The 18,941-nt window shown below is 37.3% G+C and overlaps 1 protein-coding gene across 2 annotated transcripts in view; it reads right to left on the reverse strand.

The window, feature by feature from the left end:
• LOC117963650 (zinc finger protein castor homolog 1-like) overlaps positions 1-18,941 on the reverse strand; it is a 185,434-nt gene that overhangs the window by 80,525 nt on the left and 85,968 nt on the right. For both annotated transcript variants that reach the window (XM_058993164.1, XM_058993163.1), the window contains exons 2-3: positions 12,445-12,495; positions 2,566-2,634 (exon numbers count right to left, since the gene is read on the reverse strand). In XM_058993164.1, coding sequence (XP_058849147.1) covers positions 2,566-2,584 — 19 coding nt within the window. In that variant the 5' untranslated portion in view covers positions 2,585-2,634; positions 12,445-12,495. The remainder of the gene's footprint in view (positions 1-2,565; positions 2,635-12,444; positions 12,496-18,941) is intronic.

Genomic DNA, 18,941 nt, shown 5'->3' on the forward strand with positions numbered 1-18,941 from the left:
AGTTTTATCTTTTTTCTAAAAGCCATACAAAAAATCCAGACAAACCAAAACAACACAATTTCATTTTTAAAACAATAAAAACATAACCTAGAACAAAAATATGAGACACAATGAATTAGTATAAACATCACTTCATTTAACTTCATTATGTTCCCTGCCAAAACTGTGTTTAAATAGGCAGAAATACAGTATATAAAATATCAGCTAAGTGAGTTATGAGTCGAAATGTTTTAGTATTTTAGTAGCTCAGCTGATGAGCAGACATCTGGTATGCTGTACTCCAGGGACACCCGAAACAGGAAGCCTTGAAAGGGCCTTAAAAGCTCAAAATTGTTTGTGTACAATATTTTATGCATGTAATTAGATTTCTTCAAGTTTAAACTCGGATGAGTGTTATGCGTTCCAGGTTTCCAGATATGCGAAGTGAGTGCAGATCCTGTATAAAACAGGATCGTCATCTTTAGTTGGCAATCTAATAACAAACCAGCTCCCTGAACATGTCAAGAGAGGGCCAGGTATTCTCAATGTGCCCCTTCAACTGTCCAATAGGCACCTCTGACTCTTCACTGCAGTGGACTGTGCTGGAATGAGAACGTTTTCGATATGGGCCACCTTTCACAGGTTAATTTTTCTCTGCAAAATACTGTCCTGTACTTATATGCCCTATGGACTGGCTAGTTTGCCTGCAATCTAGTCCTCATATAAAAGATGACACAAGAGGATGCACTTGCCAAGACCTTAAACAGCCACAAAACAGATTTAATTGACCATAAAACATGAGGCTACTGGTGTCTTCAAATAATAAAATAATAATAATAATTGTGTGTTGGTTTTGTATATATATACCAATACACCCAAGGCCTCATTTTTTATCACAAGTTTAAACACATTATTATTATTATTATTATTATTATTATTATTATTATTATTATTAATCATTCTTGATGTTTAATGTTATGTTTTAAGAAGGGTGTCCAAGAGGGAGGGGGGTGGCATGACATTCCAGGGGGGCATCAGTCAAAGGGAAGCCAAGCCAGACGTTTAGCAGCCCCTCACCGTGCACCCAGGGAGGGGCAGGTCTGACAGAGCGCTCTTCTAAGCAGACCGTTCCACCAGGACAAAGGCGAGGGCCGAGTTGAAAGATGTGAATTCTGTGGCTTTTGTGCTGGAAGCCCAGGGACCTGTCGAGTTAGAAATCTGACCTTTGCCTAGAGCTGGATTGTATTTGAACTCGCTTGCTGTCTCCGACGGTGGTGCAGAGCATGTTGGGGGGAGAGGAAGGAGGTAGAGGGGGGCAGGATCACAAAAGGAGGGAGGGAGGGGGGCGGGATCAAGGGGAACTCTACAACCCTCCCCATACATCTGTTTTTTTTTTTTTTGTGCAAAATCTGATTTATCCGTGATTTTCCAAAAAGGTTTACTTGTTATTTTTAACTATTGAAACAAAGCAATTTTTAGCATTGTATCTTTGTGTCAACTTCAGTGGAACTTTGATAAAATAAAATTATGATAATATAAATCAGGCTCCTTTTTTGTTTGTTTGTTTATTACAGGGAACTGAAAATATATAAAGCCGATTTTTTGTTTTACTTTGATATTTTCATATTTGTACATACATACACAGTAGGTAGAAATAAGAGGTATATACTGTACTTTCTATTTGCAAATCCTCTCATAATACACTTTTAAATCTTTTTATTATCATAATATATTTTTCTCCCCAGATTCAGACATTCATAATGCAGCATCCTTAATTGTGGTCCCTTGCAATCTGGTTTTTAAAAAGCAAACAGGAAAAAGGCACATTTTTGAATGCTCTCTCCATAATTATTTTAGACAGATAGCCTTTTCCCATCACAGATGAGCAAATATTTGTAAACCAGCTATCTAATGGAAAATTATAGTGAAATTAGAGCGAAATTCATGACGGAGAAATCCGATTACCGTTAATTTTATTATGCCATCTTAGCCCACACAGCATATTTTTGTACAGTTTTTTCCATAAATACCGATGCCAGGGGTCTCGGTAATCAAATAAAATTGAAATTCATCTTCCCATTAAATTCAATCAAGTGCAATTTCCAAAGCCTATCAAAGATTTTAATTACTAAATTATAAAATTCTCCGAAGCTAAATCGGGATGGAAAAAAAGCTCATCCTTATATTTCACAAAAACAAAAACCATGAAAGGAAAAAAGATATCTACCGGAAGATTGAATTAAGAGGCTGTGCTTCTTTTGTATTTATTTATTCTAAAGCTATCTCTGTATGCCGAGTCCTGGTTTAGTATTTTTAAGGTGCACTCCATTGTTTTCCTGCCCCTCACGTTTCTAGGTTATAATTAACTAATTACCACCCTAATTTCTTTCATAAACATTTGTGACCCAGACGAACACCGATTTATTCTATAACCGAAGAAGTGCCCAGAACACAAACAAGAAAAAATCATTCAATACAACATTTGACACAACCTCTCCTGTGCCTGAAAATTAGGCTTGCCCCACAGAATCAAGTATACTTGATTCTCATTATGCATATAAAAATTAAGTGGAGATGGCAACTTACTGTAAGGGATAAGCAGCATCTTATGAAAATCTGTCTTCAAACTCCCCTATTTTTAGCTCATGATGAAATCTGGTGACAGAAAATACTGTTAGTAATAATTAAATAAGGTTTGGTATATCTGAAAGTAATTGTTTCTAAAAACAGGTTTGCTGTTTATTCCTGTGTTTCAGCGCTTACATAGTTTTGTGAATACTAAAACAAACTTGTGTCCTTTATCCAACTGTGCTTCTGATGGACTGTGTGAGCTATATATTAAGCACATTCATATTTTTAAATATAAATAAATGACTGTAGTTACCATGGCATCACTTCCACTGTTAAATGAAATACATATGAAAAATAGACTACAAAAGGTGAGCTACAAGCAAAACTGAGTGCTATACACAACTCCTTTACGTTATTCTGTGTAAAGTATGCTTGCAGACAGGATGGTGTGTGTAATGTCTGTGTCTAAATATTGGTGCTTTCAGCAGGCTTGTACTTCCTGATCCCGAGTTTGTTTTTCAACAGTGCGGTTTGCATCAAACAATCCGGCTACCTAGCCACTGTCCCCATGACAACGGGACACTGCTCAGGTCACACAGTCGGCACTGTTCCCACCCACCCCCCTGCCCCTTGCGAAAGGGCCACTAAAACAACAGCACAGCACCCTCCAATCACAACAAAGCGCCGCCTCAAAGGGCACCTGCTGCTATTGTTCACTAAAGGCTCTTTAACTCCTCACACTGTGTGTTTAAACTGCACAAAAGTGAAGCAAATAAATAAATAAATACCTGGGAAATAACCCTAGAATGGGAAATTAGATAAATATTGCTTTTAATTGTGAACAATTGCCTTTTAACTCTTAAAGGAAAAAAAGAGGGGGTGGTGGTAGTGGTTAGTTAGGCCTGCGCTGTGAATATTATTAAACTCTTTAATCTGTTTGTTCCATACACAAGCTGGTGGGGTATTAAATAAGATAATCTTTTGTGTGTGTGTCATATGGCTGAAGATATGGATGGAGCTAATTTTTAGAGACAAATCTGATATTTGTCAACTGGTTACAAAAAAAAAAAAAACCTGGGGATTTTCTCCTAATCCTCCTATGGATGGGAAGGCACGTTAACGGTGAAATGCAGCTGACGATTTGCGCGCAGAGAGAGAGAGCAAGTGCTGGGTGGAACATTTAGCTCTTCTGCAGCGCAGTGCAAAACGAACCACACCAGTTGCCCTGCTCCGACCCGGCTTGCAAATCAGGTGCTTGGTGTCTTCTAATATAAACTGAAATCTAATCCACTTACTTTCATTTAAATGTGCAGGCCACAATGTCCATGACGGCAGGCTTGCCTTTTCAAACAAGTGCTCAATGATTGTACAGATGCTTGGCTGTGTCAGTGCATCACAGCCTTATACAGTTATAAAGTAAAACTACAGTACATACAGTATAAACCAGACAAACGTTTTGTCCACTTGACTTATTTTCTTGGTTTACCTGCTAAACTGCTAATTCTTTATGAATATGGCCCACTGTGGCAAATACAATGTTCCCTTCTGTGTCTCATCCCTGTAGAATAAAACACACACAAACCTTCCAGAAATTTCTAAAGTTGTGTCCTATTTAAAAGAACGGTGCTTTTAAAACACCTTTTAAAGGCTTAGACCGCAGTTGGCACAATAAAGACAACGTTTTTAAGGCTTTAATGTACTCGCCAGCCTTTATTTTAAACCAAATGTTACGGATCGAAAGTGACTAGAAAACTGACAGTGGAGTAGATTTTAACTGCAATGCCGATCTAAAGAGAACCCTTAGCTTTTCCCAGACAGGTAAGCTCTTCAAACCCAATACCTGGGAATGTAAAGTTCAAGGTTCTTTATCTAGTAATTAAGTAAGATTGTACAAAGATTAAGTACTGTACTACTACTGCCACTAATAATCCTAACAATATAAATAATCCTAATAGTAATACCTTAGTGGTAATAACGTATTTCTCCGTTTGCTCCCTCATAGACAAAATACAAAACTTTACAAGGTTACTGATAACCAAACTACTTAAACTACTACAAAGCAAACCGCCTTTGACAGTTTTTTTGCACATCTTTTATTATGAGAAAACCACAGGACAAGCCAATGTGGGAGTGATGAAATGAAGCATGGGGGGGGGGGGGGGGGGGGGCTGTTTGAAATTACTAGGGTGGGAACTGCTGGGTCACCTATCCAAACTAAATTCCCACAGCCTACTCACTTGGGCAGTGTTCATTGCAACACCTAATGTAACCTTCAGAAATGGTCACCTTTTGTTAATAATAATACAAAATCCAAAAAGATAGCAATAGGCTAAGCTGAAAAAAAAAGAAGAAATAAAATTACTAAACCTCTTTCACCGTAATTGACTGAACAGCAAGGACAGCAGAAAATTTACAAGCAGCCGTTAATAGTGTGAAGGGGACTACTCGGTCAAATCACAAATACTACCCCCCTCCCCTCCCCTCCCCACAACCCTCTCTCCCCCCTCCCCTCCCATCCCGTCCTCTTAAGCAACACAATCTGTCAGGTCGGCAATCTGCGGATTCCGGTAAAGTGCTGCAAGTGCTGCTGTTTGTGGAAAACGAAAGGAACAGCAGTGGCACAGGCAGAATCCAATCAGACTTGGAGCCTGGTTAAACATCATTGGACAGCACTATCTTATTCTGCGTCAGACCTCCTCAAAAGAAAGACAGGGATCAAACTTAAAACCCTGTGGCTTTATCTCTCCCTCATTTTCCATAAAACAACAAGCCAGAGAGCCGAGGACATGTGACTGTCATGTAGGTCAGGCAGATGGGAGGGGTGGGGGGGCTTTTAGATGGAACTGTTGAAAATAGCAAGCGGTAACCAGATTAGATCAATAAGGATTTTTTCTATCCCTGTCTTTGAACAGGACGGAGTGAGCGAGAGAGAGGGCTCAGATAGCATGGGCAGGCAACATGCTTTTTAGAGGAAAGGCAACTTTTTTTTTTCAAAGAAAGTGTTACAGGTGTTAGCAATCTTAAGTTACTATGTATGTATTTATTAATTTAATTTTGTATTCCACATTGTACTATTTTTGTACATATCTAACTTTGCATTTACATTTGTTTTAATAATATTTCTTTATTAATCCACTCAAGCGTAATAACTAAATCTGACGAGATTGAAACTTTATTTGTCTTGTGACCATCAGAGCCTCCTGTAACAATACCACATGCAATATCCACCAATGTACAGCCTCTTCATACAAAACTGAAATACTGCACAAGCACAAATTAATGATGTAAGGTAAATCCTCTGTATCTAGTAATGCATTTACATTATGTGTCTGTGATCACATGCCAGAAAGGTTTCAGGCCAGTGTCTGAAATGCCACACAAGCCAATAGAAATATGAGCTTTTCTTCTTAAATCGGTACTATTTGTCTCTAACTTCAGTAGACAGCATAGCTGTGTGGCCCAGTGGTTAGAGCAAAGAATAAGAGACTATACAGTCTGTCACATGCCTTGTCCTGGTTTATTTTCCTCCCTGGACCCAAGTCCCTCCCAAGCTGTAAACTCATTCGCAGCTTCAGCAAAGGGGATGTGGCATCGCAACTGTGCTACTCAGTTGAAAATAATGCGTGAAAAACAGTATATTTTAACAAAGGGAAAAGTCAGGTGTATAGGTGATATATTTTCAGAATTAATATATATTATGGGACAACTGAAAACTCTAGAAATAAGTCAACTGAGAGCACCACAAAACTGCTACTGTGTTGCCCGATTTAAAATAATTATTGATCAAAAACTGTGTCTGTCTGCACATGAGGTCCCCTTTCAATTGATTTTTTTTTCTAGCCGAAAAAAAATCTAATAGAGTTGCCATGAATTAAAGGGTGTTTTGCTTCAATTCATCTAAGCGACCTGACAATAATTTCTTTGTTGCCACGGAAACATGATAACACAGCTTTCTGCCTGTTGCACAACAATCAATTAATGCATTTGTGCTGATGTTTACTGTTCTATTTAGGTCTGAAAAGTCTGTTTCTCTTTTTCCAGTTTTCAATGTTTTGTTTAATAAATCCTGAACTACAAAAGAGGCTGTAAAAAAAGAAAAAGCCAGGTGGCTGTGTCTGGGACAACACCATATAAGGGAAAGCCTCTTTGTATGATTTAGAAATTCAACTAAAACTGTGTCAACAACTCTCGTCGAACTGCAAATATATGAAGTGTTTCTATTTAATGACAGTTGTTTTATATAACCAGCAAAAGGCTGCTTCTTTTATCCTTGTTCTTCCTAAACATCAATCTACTTTCTTGCAGAAGTGATCCTGTATTTGCTTAAGTGGTCTGCTGTTGACATTGCTGAAAGACATACAAAAATATAAAACTGCCATATCGAACACAGTTATTATTAACTCATTAAGTCTGGTTGTCCTAGTCACGGAGTAAATCACATTAGGTGCTCGCTTGACCATTCTGTGCATGGGACAGTGGGACCATAGGTTCATTCTTTGACTGTAGGGTGCTATGGAAACCCTACCTTTGTTCTGACGGATCGAATCAGCAGTTATTTTTAGTGGTTTAAAAAAAAAAAGAAAAAAGAAAACTCTTGGAATGTGCATATGAAAAATTTGAAATTATGAAAACAAGGAAAAAAAATATTGATCCCATTCTCAAAAACAGGCTTTATCCTGTAAACTGTGGAAAGGTGAAAGAATATATTTGGGGCTGTACTTCAATCTAAATGCAGTATCTCATTTAATACCTTTAACAAAGAACAAAGATCACCTGTATAGAAAGACTCTCTGTTGGTAGTGACCACTTTTAGATGATGTTAAAAGCAGGGAAAGCAGATATGGGTAATTCACAGAATATATGCAAGATATGGCCATTGAAATGGCTAAGTGGTTTGATCACGATGATTCGTATGCATGCACTAATTACTAGCTCTGGTCATTGTAACTGAAATAACCCTAACCCTAGCTCTGGTCATTGTAACAGAAACTAATAAACACAAAGTTCTATCTGAAACCCCCAAAACATGAGAGTTAAAAGTAAGATCGGTCTATTGGAATATCCTGAAGACAGTAAGCTGAGGTTAATAAAGAAGCGAATATAAAGTTTTCAGATGCCTGATGGCCTGGTGTAGCCTTTGTATGGAAATAATAAGACGTTCCATCTTTCAAAGATGTACTTTTCCTAAAGAATTGTTGATTGCAGTGTGTCCATTACTCTGAGAGATTATGATAATATTCCACATTGTGCTCTGCGTGATGCACTGGAAATTCAATACTCAAAAGGTTAATGCAATCAATTAAGATGACAAAGGAGTAAAGTAAAACCCTTATGCTTGCTAAAAGGATCAAGAGAAAGAGAGGAAAGAAAGGTATTGAAAGCTTGAATGGAGAAAAAAACACTACTCAAAAAACTGTCATCCATCCTTAGTGATACCATAGCAGAATGCAGAAGAAAAAAAACAGCAGAGGCTTCTTTAATGTTGAATTGTGCTGGTTACCACTTAACAGTGCCGTAAATAAAAACAAAAACATGGGCTGCTAACAATCTTTTTTTTTTTTCTTTTGATGAAAAATGGACTTGCTTTGATCCCTTCACGGCTTCGTAACTTTTCGGAAAGTTCTCACTTTGCATACTCTGAAGAGCAAGGTTTTTGCGATCAGGTCAAATATGTAATTATACAACTTTCAGTTTCTGTTTATGTCATGGCCCAGATCGTTCATGACAGTAGTTGAACTGTACAATGTAACAATGAAGGCAAGGTCAGACTGACACCATTATTATTATAATCCATATTAACGTTTCCAAAACCACAGAAGGAGGGTAAGCTTTGAAATTCTGGCAAATCGAGAGGAAAATTAAGTTGCAAAATCTGACCAATAATGTTTTTCCACTGATTCATATCTACAATGCCTTTTTTTCTCAATATTTCTCAATATAAGGTCCAGTGGTTAAAGAAACGGGCTTGTAACCAGGAGGTCCCCGGTTCAAATCCCAGCTCAGCCACTGACTCATTGTGTGTCCCTGAGCAAGTCACTTAACCTCCTTGTGCTCCGTCTTTCGGGTGAGACGTAGTTGTAAGTGACTCTGCAGCTGATGCATAATTCACACACCCTAGTCTCTGTAAGTCGCCTTGGATAAAGGTGTCTACTAAATAAACAAATAATAATAATAATAATAATAATAATAATAATAATAATAATAATAATAATAATATTTGTTGGAAATGATGCAATGAAATGCAGAATTGTCTTAATGCTGCAGTTATGGGGCACCACCACACACAACCTGATAAAGATCTCAGTTAGGAGTGTGCTGAACTAATGCAACCCTGTCACATCAAATCGAGGGGAGTACACCCCCTTTCTACATGAGAAAACACACACAAGCCTCCTACCGCCGATGGAAGTTAACAGGAGCCCACAGATTCATCAGTAGTTTCATTCTGGTTAAAATAAAAAAAGTCACTCATTCACAAATCAAATCAATCAGCCTAAATCTACAGTTGGCCTACCAGAAACAGTTTTCATATTAGCGAAATGGACCCCCTGGTGGCATTTCAAGTTGACTTTTCTAATTAATTTTCAACTGCTAATCATTTTCTGGAACACTGGATGACACAAAATAAAATAGCTTGTTAAACATGGTTCTGGAAAAAGCACCAAAAGGAACCTACTGGAGAATAAAACCAGCATAATAACAGGTTTCTACCGGAGAACAAAATTCAAGGGGAAAGATGTTTCTCAGCGTGCATTATTTTCAAGTCTCGTTATTAATTAAAAGAACAAAAACAGAAAAAGCTTTCGTAACTTTTCGTACTGCAGCCTAGAGTGCTTTAGATTTCATTCCATAGATACAAGATGTAATACATTTTTAACTACTGGTTTAGCCTGTCTAACGCCACACTCAGGAAGAGGTGCAAGTCACTGAATCACATGCCCGATGAAGAGGGAAGAAAAAAGAAACATGTCATTTGGCTGCTGAGTAACCACGACTCTACAAACGTATAGTAAGAATTTCTCTTTCCTCATTCATGAGACACAAGCGAAACAGCTTTAATTTGACCTACATCGCATTTGTCTGTTTTTGCATTTTCAGGGCCACTGATCACGTTGGAGAAACAATGAGCGAAATGGGCTTTGAAGTTTTTATGAATAAAAGCCAGGGGAACAAACGAAAGTAAAATGCCCTCACAGCTGGACAGCTGAAAGTCAAGAGAAAAACAAATGCTTTGGGCGAAAGGGACACGCTGCTCTCGTCCAGGCTGCCTGCAGGCCCGGGCGAAGGTAGGAGGGCTTTCATTTTTTGGCGGGAATGATGGATGGATTCTGAAGAAAGTCTATTCACATGGAGATGTTACATCATAAATATTTACACAGCACCACCGTGTCCATGTTGCCCTGGTTTGTTTTGCCACATCAAAAACTCAAAAGCCCCCCCAAAATAAGCAGGGGGGGGAGGACTGCTGCATTTTTCCGTTAACAGTTGAAACTCGAAATACTGTTGATAATTAACAGTTAACAGTTTATAGATCATATTACACCCTTCATGTTAACAAATTATTTAAGGAGTTCTTGCATGCATAGTTTTACATCTCAACAATGCTCCAAACAGCTAAATAATAGACGTTTAAAAAGTATTTTGCTATTTTTGCTACCGACACCATATTAACATTAAGTTTATGTGGTATGGTTTTATATCAGCCTGCGATCTCTGTTGTAACCTGCACAGTTTAATTTCTTTGAAAATGTAGAACTGGTTAAAATGATCACAGTTTGATCCGTTTTTATAAGCGGGGCCAGTGAAATTGAAATGTTTTATCAATGATTTGAACACTGTAGAAAAAACAAAAGCTGAAGTTGAGAGCTTTTTCCACATCTTGCTTTTTTATGTTACCTTCAAGATATTAAATCCAAGCAAGTTTGTAAAAGTAGACATAATAAAAATGACACCACGTCTGCTTTCAAAACATACCATTACCCGACAGTCATAAAATTTTGGGCTGAACTGACAAAAGTATTGTATAATGTTGTTTTAAAACAGCAACACACAAATTCTTCAGTATAATTAAAAGTAGGCTACTCCCTAAGGAAGACAAGAACCAATGAAAACAAATTCATCAATTTCATTTTCTTTCCACTGTTGAAGACAGAGGCAGTTCTGGGAGATGCTGTCTCTGAGGATCCTGGATCCTAGTGGAATGTCTAAGCCTTGCTTGCACCATGCACATCCAATTGGGTTTTCTGATTAGCTGAGTTATGTATATCAAAACCCAATTAACGTAACTATACTCCAGCTACCCAGGATGATGCACATTGAGGATTGGGTTATAATGTAAAAGGTGCCTGTGCCAGCATGCTTTTTTGATTAACTACATTTACTGAGCCTGTGCATTTCAGTGTTTTAACTTTACAAAACTAGCTAGAGACATTCGAGTTCAGTCGCTTCTTCTTAGTTTTTTTCATGTATTTTTTTCAGTTTAATAAGCTTAATAAAACGATCCCAATATGCAATCACCCATCTGGCATGTGCAACTATAATACACTTATAGGTTTATACACTGGGCTATTAATAAATACTACTGGTGCAGTAGTGTATGTGAAGCCCAGTTATTGTGGAGTTTTAATACCTTCAGCATTCTTGTACATGGTGTGTGTCTTCTTTAAGAGACATAATCTCAAATATACAACTTATCAAGATTTTTGCTGCAAAATCTTATTTCCCAAGTCTGCCTCCACTTTGCTAGGGAGAAGATGCAGCTAATATAAAAACAAATAAAAAAAATGCAAATTTAGTCCACGACTGCAGCTTATAAACTGCGGAGCTTTATACTTAGCAGGTGTGAACAGCCAGTTTGGGAAAACAACCACCTTCAAACATGCAGCCAGCAGACTGGACATTTCTAATCTTAGAAGCTACAAGACGGCAGCTTTGACACAATAATGTTTTCAGCAATGCAAATACGATTTGCATTTCAACATGGGAAAAACTTAATAATGTAAAATGTGGAATATCAGTACAAACAAATACGTGCTTATTGAGGGGCCACTACAATATTGTAAGCAGTAACTATCTACATGCCAATTAAATTGCAAAGGGCTGCAATTACATTTTACACTTTTAACACCTAGCAGTACACCTAGTTAATAATTATCTCTTTTAGTAAACCCCAGGACATTGGAAATATTATATATATATATATATATATATATATATATATATATATATATATATATATAATTTCTTTGCACTACACAACTCTAGCCTAATTATTGCTGTTCTTAAAAAGCATTCCTTTTACTGGAGAGATCATCCGACATGATATCAAATATCACTGTCTACTCCATCTGGCACAGGCCGTAGGAAAATGTACTATACTAAAGCACTACCAGAAATACTGCAGCACCATATATACGTCCTAATTACAAAAGCAGTGCCAATACTACAGTAGAGTATAGGAGGGGCAGTGTTCATTTTAGAAGTTAGTAATAGAAGCTAGAAAACTTCTGTCATTTGATATTTTTTTTTTTTTTTTTTTTTTACAGGGCAGGAAGGTCGTTTGCATTTGCCCTTTTAAAAATCTTCTCTCAATACCCATTACAGCTACAAATCACAAAAACTTAAACAAAATAAATAAAAAAAGGCTTTTAAACCTAGAAAGATTCTCCTCACTTTAACCTGAGTTTTACCATTTTTATACTGCTTAACCAGCCAATCAGAGCTGTTGTTACATCCTTGCTGTTGTCAATTTTAAAGTCTCGTAAAAGGTGATACAAAATATGGCATGCTGTTAAAGGACAACTGTATGAGTATGTGAGTGTGCTTTTCATATATTTTTTTTTTTAATAGGGCAGTAGTTAAGGCTGTAAAGACGCATACTGTGTATCGTCCTACCTTGTATTCTTTTTGTGGGAGCAATTACTCTTTACTGGAAATTACTTCATCCTATAAAAAAAAAGAAAGTGATACAAGGAATTAGCACAATGAAAAGCAAATATACAACCTACTGACATGCAGCAGTCCGCATGCTTAAGCAATGCTATCACACAGCCTTGGTACAAACAAGACGTATCTGTGGGCCTATGACAATGAGTGACCTGACCTGTGCTGGCCCTCACTTTAAACCTGGGAGGGGGTGGTGTATGAGAAAGCGGCCTACCTTCGTTACCTTTAGAAGCAGAATGGGATCAAAGGGATCCTGCACAAAGCTGTCAGCAGGTCGAGTATTGGGTTAACCTGTTTTCTGAATATTTTAGCCCATCTTAGCAATGATGCAAGGTGAATAATGCCAATTTACTTAGAATCTGTAATCCTACAATCTGATTGAAGGGAGGATTTTGTTAGCCAATATGACCTTGCAGATGCTTCCATTAGAGCTTTGGGTGTCCTTTTTCTTTTTCACGATAGCAGGGCGCTGATGTTTAGAAAGATAGTGAAATAAGACCCAACTGTAACCCCTTTCTGTCTCCCATCAAGTCCGGGTACAGTGTTTGGACGGGGAGTTTAAGACAGACGTGTGCAGGACACACAGGAAAGAGCAGTACATACTTTACCTGCGGTTATTTTAACACCCAATGCATTTCTGTAGTATCACACTGTTTAATATTGTTTACATGGTTTTGAGGTGGGGAAATAAATGCTTATCATGTCCCTTTTTAGGACAACAACAATATATTTTGGATATTACCCTACTCCCAAACAAGGTACTCATTTTTGACAGGCAATTTTAAACAAATTTTCAGAGAAAATTATTTTTTGTACTGTCATCTATTTTTCCTCACTGCTCCTTCAGATCAGAAAATGAAAGTTTTATTTTAAAGCTCCCTCAAACCCAATGCCAGTGCCAAGACAGTGACAGAGCAACTTTATTAGCAAAGTTTTGTAACCTTGAGAGCAGAAGTGGGAGAAAAAATTAATAATAATTCTAACCTGATCTTCCTACTTGTTTTATATCTCCCCTCAGCAACCTAACTTCTACTCAGCAACAGTGCAGTTATTAATTCATGAGGCACTAATTAGTTCTTTGTTTAATTTTGTGTTAAACAGACTGACCGGAATGATAACGACTCGCGCTGTAGCGCTTCGGTCCCACGCCGCCCCTGTTTTCTGACAACAAGGGAGCGTCGTGCGACTAGCATGATGAACCCAATTCCCTTCTAAGTTGCACTTCATTAAGTCAAAATGTGACAAGGAGCTTAGAGGAAGAATTCGCAGATCCGATCGTACATAACAATGCAGGCGCGCTGAGTTTGGATGGGGGAGCCGTACAGTGGAGCATGCATGTTGCTAATTTTCTATTTTTTAACCCTTGGGGGCCTTCTTTCATTTTCCTTTAATTGTTTTTGTTCCAGGCTGCCGTGCCCTCTATTTAAATCAACTCCCCTGATCACATTTTACATGCACTGAAACCAAACTTTTCGCTTCATTATCGTGGCTTAAGAGAAAGCCACTACAGAGGACTGTATTTATCTTTCAGAGTGCCCAATATTCAACTTGTGTTTGCAAGAGAAAGTTTAGTGGGAAAACATATTATATATTCATTCGTATTAACATGAACCACAATGGAAAATCACAAAACGCCAGTGGAAAGATTTTTCTTTTCGGATGTGAGAAACCTGCTGAGCCACGCACCGAAGGAGGCAGATAAAGTTGTTACTAAAGATCAGGAATGTGTTCTTTTTGTACTATAAATAGTTTCTGAATGACAAATATGTACCTATTATTGAGTTGTGAAATCAAGATTCAAAGATTTCCACTTTGCAAACCTGTGGCATACAACGCTGGCATCATTACTACATTCCTAAGCTACCTTGGTTTTCGATTATTGTTTGGGAGGGATAATGGTAGCCCAGTGTTGGCCAAGTCAGCTACAAAAATAAATAAATAAAAAAACATTATGTTACACACACCTATACACTGAAGAGGTGGCTCTACACACATACAATACTACTACTACTACGACTACTACAGTGCTGATGATAAACACATTTGGTTAAAAAAAAAGACTTACCACATACACAAAATAGTATTGTATTACTATTTAATACAACACAGCACGGAATGTAAAATGAACAAATCAATTGCCACCTTGATCATTAATAAAATATGACTCAGCAACCCAGTCTCAGCTGTTACTAGTCCACCTTTCCAACAGAACTCCCTTAATAAATACAAGCAGGATATACAATGACTTGTAAATATACCACCTACACCAGCGTATCCAGAACAGTCTATTGTTTTGCTGTCATTTTCATAATATTTCTGGCTAGATGGATACTATTTTCAAAATTAACAACTGTTTTTTTTTTTGGAAAGGAGACAATTCCATGTTGATGTTATGGAAGAAACAAGCGACTTGAAAGTGCTGAATTGTTTGGTCATAGTTTTTGTGAAATTAACATATGTTTGAAATGACATTGAATGGAATATTTTGCATTAACTGGTGTAGATGAAATAAACAAAGCAAGAACAACAACAAAAAACAAACCTATAGAAAAGATGCGCAGTACAATGGCAAGGAGCTCAGTAATTAGAGACGATGTTTGCACAGTAATCATTGTAATGTATTCATCACAAGAAAGCACTCGCCTGGCATGACAATTCTGTATCAAGGAATACTCTTGAGCTGATTTTTTGCATCAAAGGTAGCCAAAATGAGGTGTTTTGTATAATAAGATATTATTACAGTATGACGCTTATAATCAGGTTTAGTCATACATGCACCTTTTTGTAGAAGGAAAATGAATGCTACTAAAAACTATTATGGTATCAAACAACTGCTGCACATGTTTGACTCTATTTTTATAATATGTGCCTCATTATATTTCAAACAGAACAGTGGAATATTATAAGCAGAAGGGATGTTATGGAAGTGTTTTAAGATTCACAAAATGTCTCCTTCACTTCAGAACTTATGAAGGCTCTGATATACAGTAAGATAACATAAATAACAACATAACTATCAATGTACCTCGTAAATCAAAATACACACAGACTCCAGGTGGGGACATCTCCTTCAACACAGAAACCTGCATTTTCCTCTGCACACGTAAATGTTTTTGGTAATGAAACAGTTCAAATTAGGTCTATAACATTTAAATTCTCAACATTAAATGTAGCTACTTTGGTCAGCCACTTTTCAGCTCAATTGAGAACTTTGCATCCAGGCTTAATTTTTGTTCTAGTGAATATACTTCGAAACATGTTTTGAAAGACACAATATTAATGTTTTAAACTATTTACAAGACCCATTACTTCTATATAATTGAATACCTGTGTGCTCATCAATAACATTTGAACTAGTTAAAAATACACCCAATTAGAGTCTATTGATCATTATTATTTTTATTATTCAAAATGACTTGTTTACAATTTTGTTTCCGCTTTTTGAATTTACAAGAAAGAAAAAAAAATCCTCAAAAAATAAATTAATAGATGTATTTACTAACAACACTGTCATGTTTTTAAAGTATAAAAAAGCCATCTTTTGTTTACCTGGACGCAGCCAATAAAAAGCACTCATTAATTATGGGAGGTTGATGCAACTGTACAACCAGTCCTTAAAGGCAAATCGCTTTCCCTCTGTCAAGTCAAATGTGTCCTCTTCAAGTAACTTTTCAAATGGGAAAAGGGACAATGAAAAATTGAACATTTATTAAATACTACTGATTATGCATATTTTGACAGAACCTAGCAGGCCCCCTTTTTTGCTGTCAATTCCGCTGGCCTATTCTCGTACTCCCCTTGAGAGAGGAGACACCACGTGGCTTAGGGGCAGCTGCCTCCAATGCCAAACGTACGTTGTCCCCTTCTTTGAAATTTTGGGCCCACGCAGGAGCAAAGAATGGCTGGAGATGTGCAACAAGTGGTGGCGCCATGGAAACCAAGGTTTTCCTGAAAAAATATTCCTTTTTATCTCTTTTGAGGGCCTGTCACCGCACTAAGCAGGCATCACAAGACCCGAGGCCTAGCCGTGACAAAGCCTATTTTCTGCCTCACACTTGATTGATTAAAAAACTTTTTAGGAAAACCATGTTAAAGGACAAAAAAAGTGACACAGGGGAGAAAAGGCCTGGGGCAGGGACAGACCAGACAGTTGCCCTGGTAATACCACAGGGAGGGAAGAAAAAAAAAAAAAGAAGAAAAAAACAACACAATAATCTCCTCAAAGGAGAGGTCAGGCGAGGCATGAAACTTGACAACAATAGCGATTAAGATAATGATAAAATAGCTAGTGATTGGGAGGAAGTCAGCAGCTCTGGATACACTGAACGTTGATGGTGTTTGTGTGTATGTGCGTTATTATAAACGTTTTACTGGGCTGGTTTACTAACACCACTGACTCGTACGCAAATTAAATCTCTTTTTAAACTAGATAGGAATGAGTTAATGAAACACCCTACCTGACATTTTTAAATACATTATTATTATTATTATTATTATTATTATTATTATTAACAACAACAACAACAATTTGGGTTTCTTTATCTTGCTATAAAACTGTTACGTTAAATTAATGTGTTTGTCTTGAAAGGGGCCATCTACAGTAAGAAACACAATACACACCACCCTATGCTTTTTATTTCATAATAATAACGATAAAAAATAAAAAGTGTCATTTAAGTGCGAGGGTGTCACAGCTGCAGCTGAACAGAAAATATTTACAGAGAGGGTGGAGGAGTAAGGAAAATTAGAATAATACATGAAGAATTAGTATGCCAGATCTGGTGATTCTTAACACACAAACCCCCATGGAAGAAATGTCAGAAGGAAAATGACGAAAATCTGCTTCTTGACAGGGAGTCATTTATATTTTAGCTTCGTTCCATTATCTTAACGAATCCATCATCAGCAGATGCAATATTAACAGCAGAAAATCAACTCATTAGATCCAGAGGGATTTCATCAAGATTGCAATCATGTATGCGGTTCCTGGAGAGTTAGATTTTTTTTCTTTTCTTTTAGGTCCTTTCCACATAATTGGCGCGTCTCAGATCTTAATAAATTATTCTCAGTCTCTCAGATTGATGCTTTTTTTTCCTTCTCTATCCTCTCACACCAAGTGCTTGCTCTGACTAAAATATTTACCATAAACATTATTATGTCATGGGCACACAGTTTAAAATGGCCTTTAGCTAGCTTAAAGAGGTAATTGGCTTCTATTTGTCTCTGTTTCCTCGCTAATTGTCAAAATGATACTGTTAACAATTTCCTGTTGAGACAAAAAAAAAAAGGTGCTCTTAGTGGAGTGGCTCAGTGCTCCAGCCAATTTAGACTGCAGTGATATTGAAAGTGCATGGCCTACTTCAATAAACTGGAAATGCACAATGCTACACGGGTACTTTACTAGCCTTCTGCAAAGTATTCAACTCTGTCTGCAATATACATACAGCTCAAAAGCCTTTTTCATGGCAACACAGTTCTGATTCTTAGAATGTGCCAACAAGCAGAATGTCACAAACACAGTGTGTGTGTGACCTTTATAATTGTCTCAACTCAGCCCCAAGATCATCCCCAGTCTCAGTAGCGACTACTTTTTATAGCGACAAAAAAACTTGTGCCATAAACTGTACCATAAAGTCACATCAATATCTATATAGCAAACACACAAAAGACAAACCATCTAAACTCCAGGAGCTGCTCCTTATCTGAATGGAAATCAACAGCAGGCATTGTGTATTTGTCTTTCCTTTTAAACAGTGCAATCATGTAATAGAGTTTTAACATATGCCCCTGAGCCTATGTGACAGCGAGGAGCGCAGCCTCCATTTTTGGGACTTAAATTAGGCTATTTATCAATTGATGTATTAACCGCTCTGTTCAGCGGCCGAAGGAAACAGCTGCATTCAGTGGAGGTTCAGGATTTTTGTAATACGTTTTTTCAGAGTTTCTGATGTTGTAAAAATAAAGTGTGCTCAATACTGCATCTTTTATTTTGATCGGAATGCTTACTGTAATTTATGATGACAACTACAAGTCGCACAGGCTTCCAGAAAACAGTTTGTAGTTTAAAGTAGCTGTTCCATACTGTACATAACTAAACCCCTGTTACTGTACTTGTCAGCTGTATTATACAGTCATTTGTACCGATTCAGATTTTACAATAAACAATTTTGGTGCACACAGGAACACTCTGTATTAATTAGGAGTTTTTTTATTTATTCAAATTGCCTCCAGAAATGACTTTGCCCCCCCAAAACACCTGCACTAAACATTTCCCAGTTCTAAAAATACAATAAAAAAGACTCTTGTTGTGACTCTTATTAGCAGTTATACAGTGGCTCTCACTGGCAGTTATAGAAGGTGTTGCTATTGTCTAGATAGTCACTAGCTGGAATAATCCCAGCACACCTCGCAACATTCAAGCCATATGTTAAGGAACAACAGACAAC

This window comes from Acipenser ruthenus, chromosome 20 (genome assembly GCF_902713425.1).
Source record: "Acipenser ruthenus chromosome 20, fAciRut3.2 maternal haplotype, whole genome shotgun sequence".
NCBI classification, from domain to species: Eukaryota; Metazoa; Chordata; class Actinopteri; order Acipenseriformes; family Acipenseridae; genus Acipenser; species Acipenser ruthenus.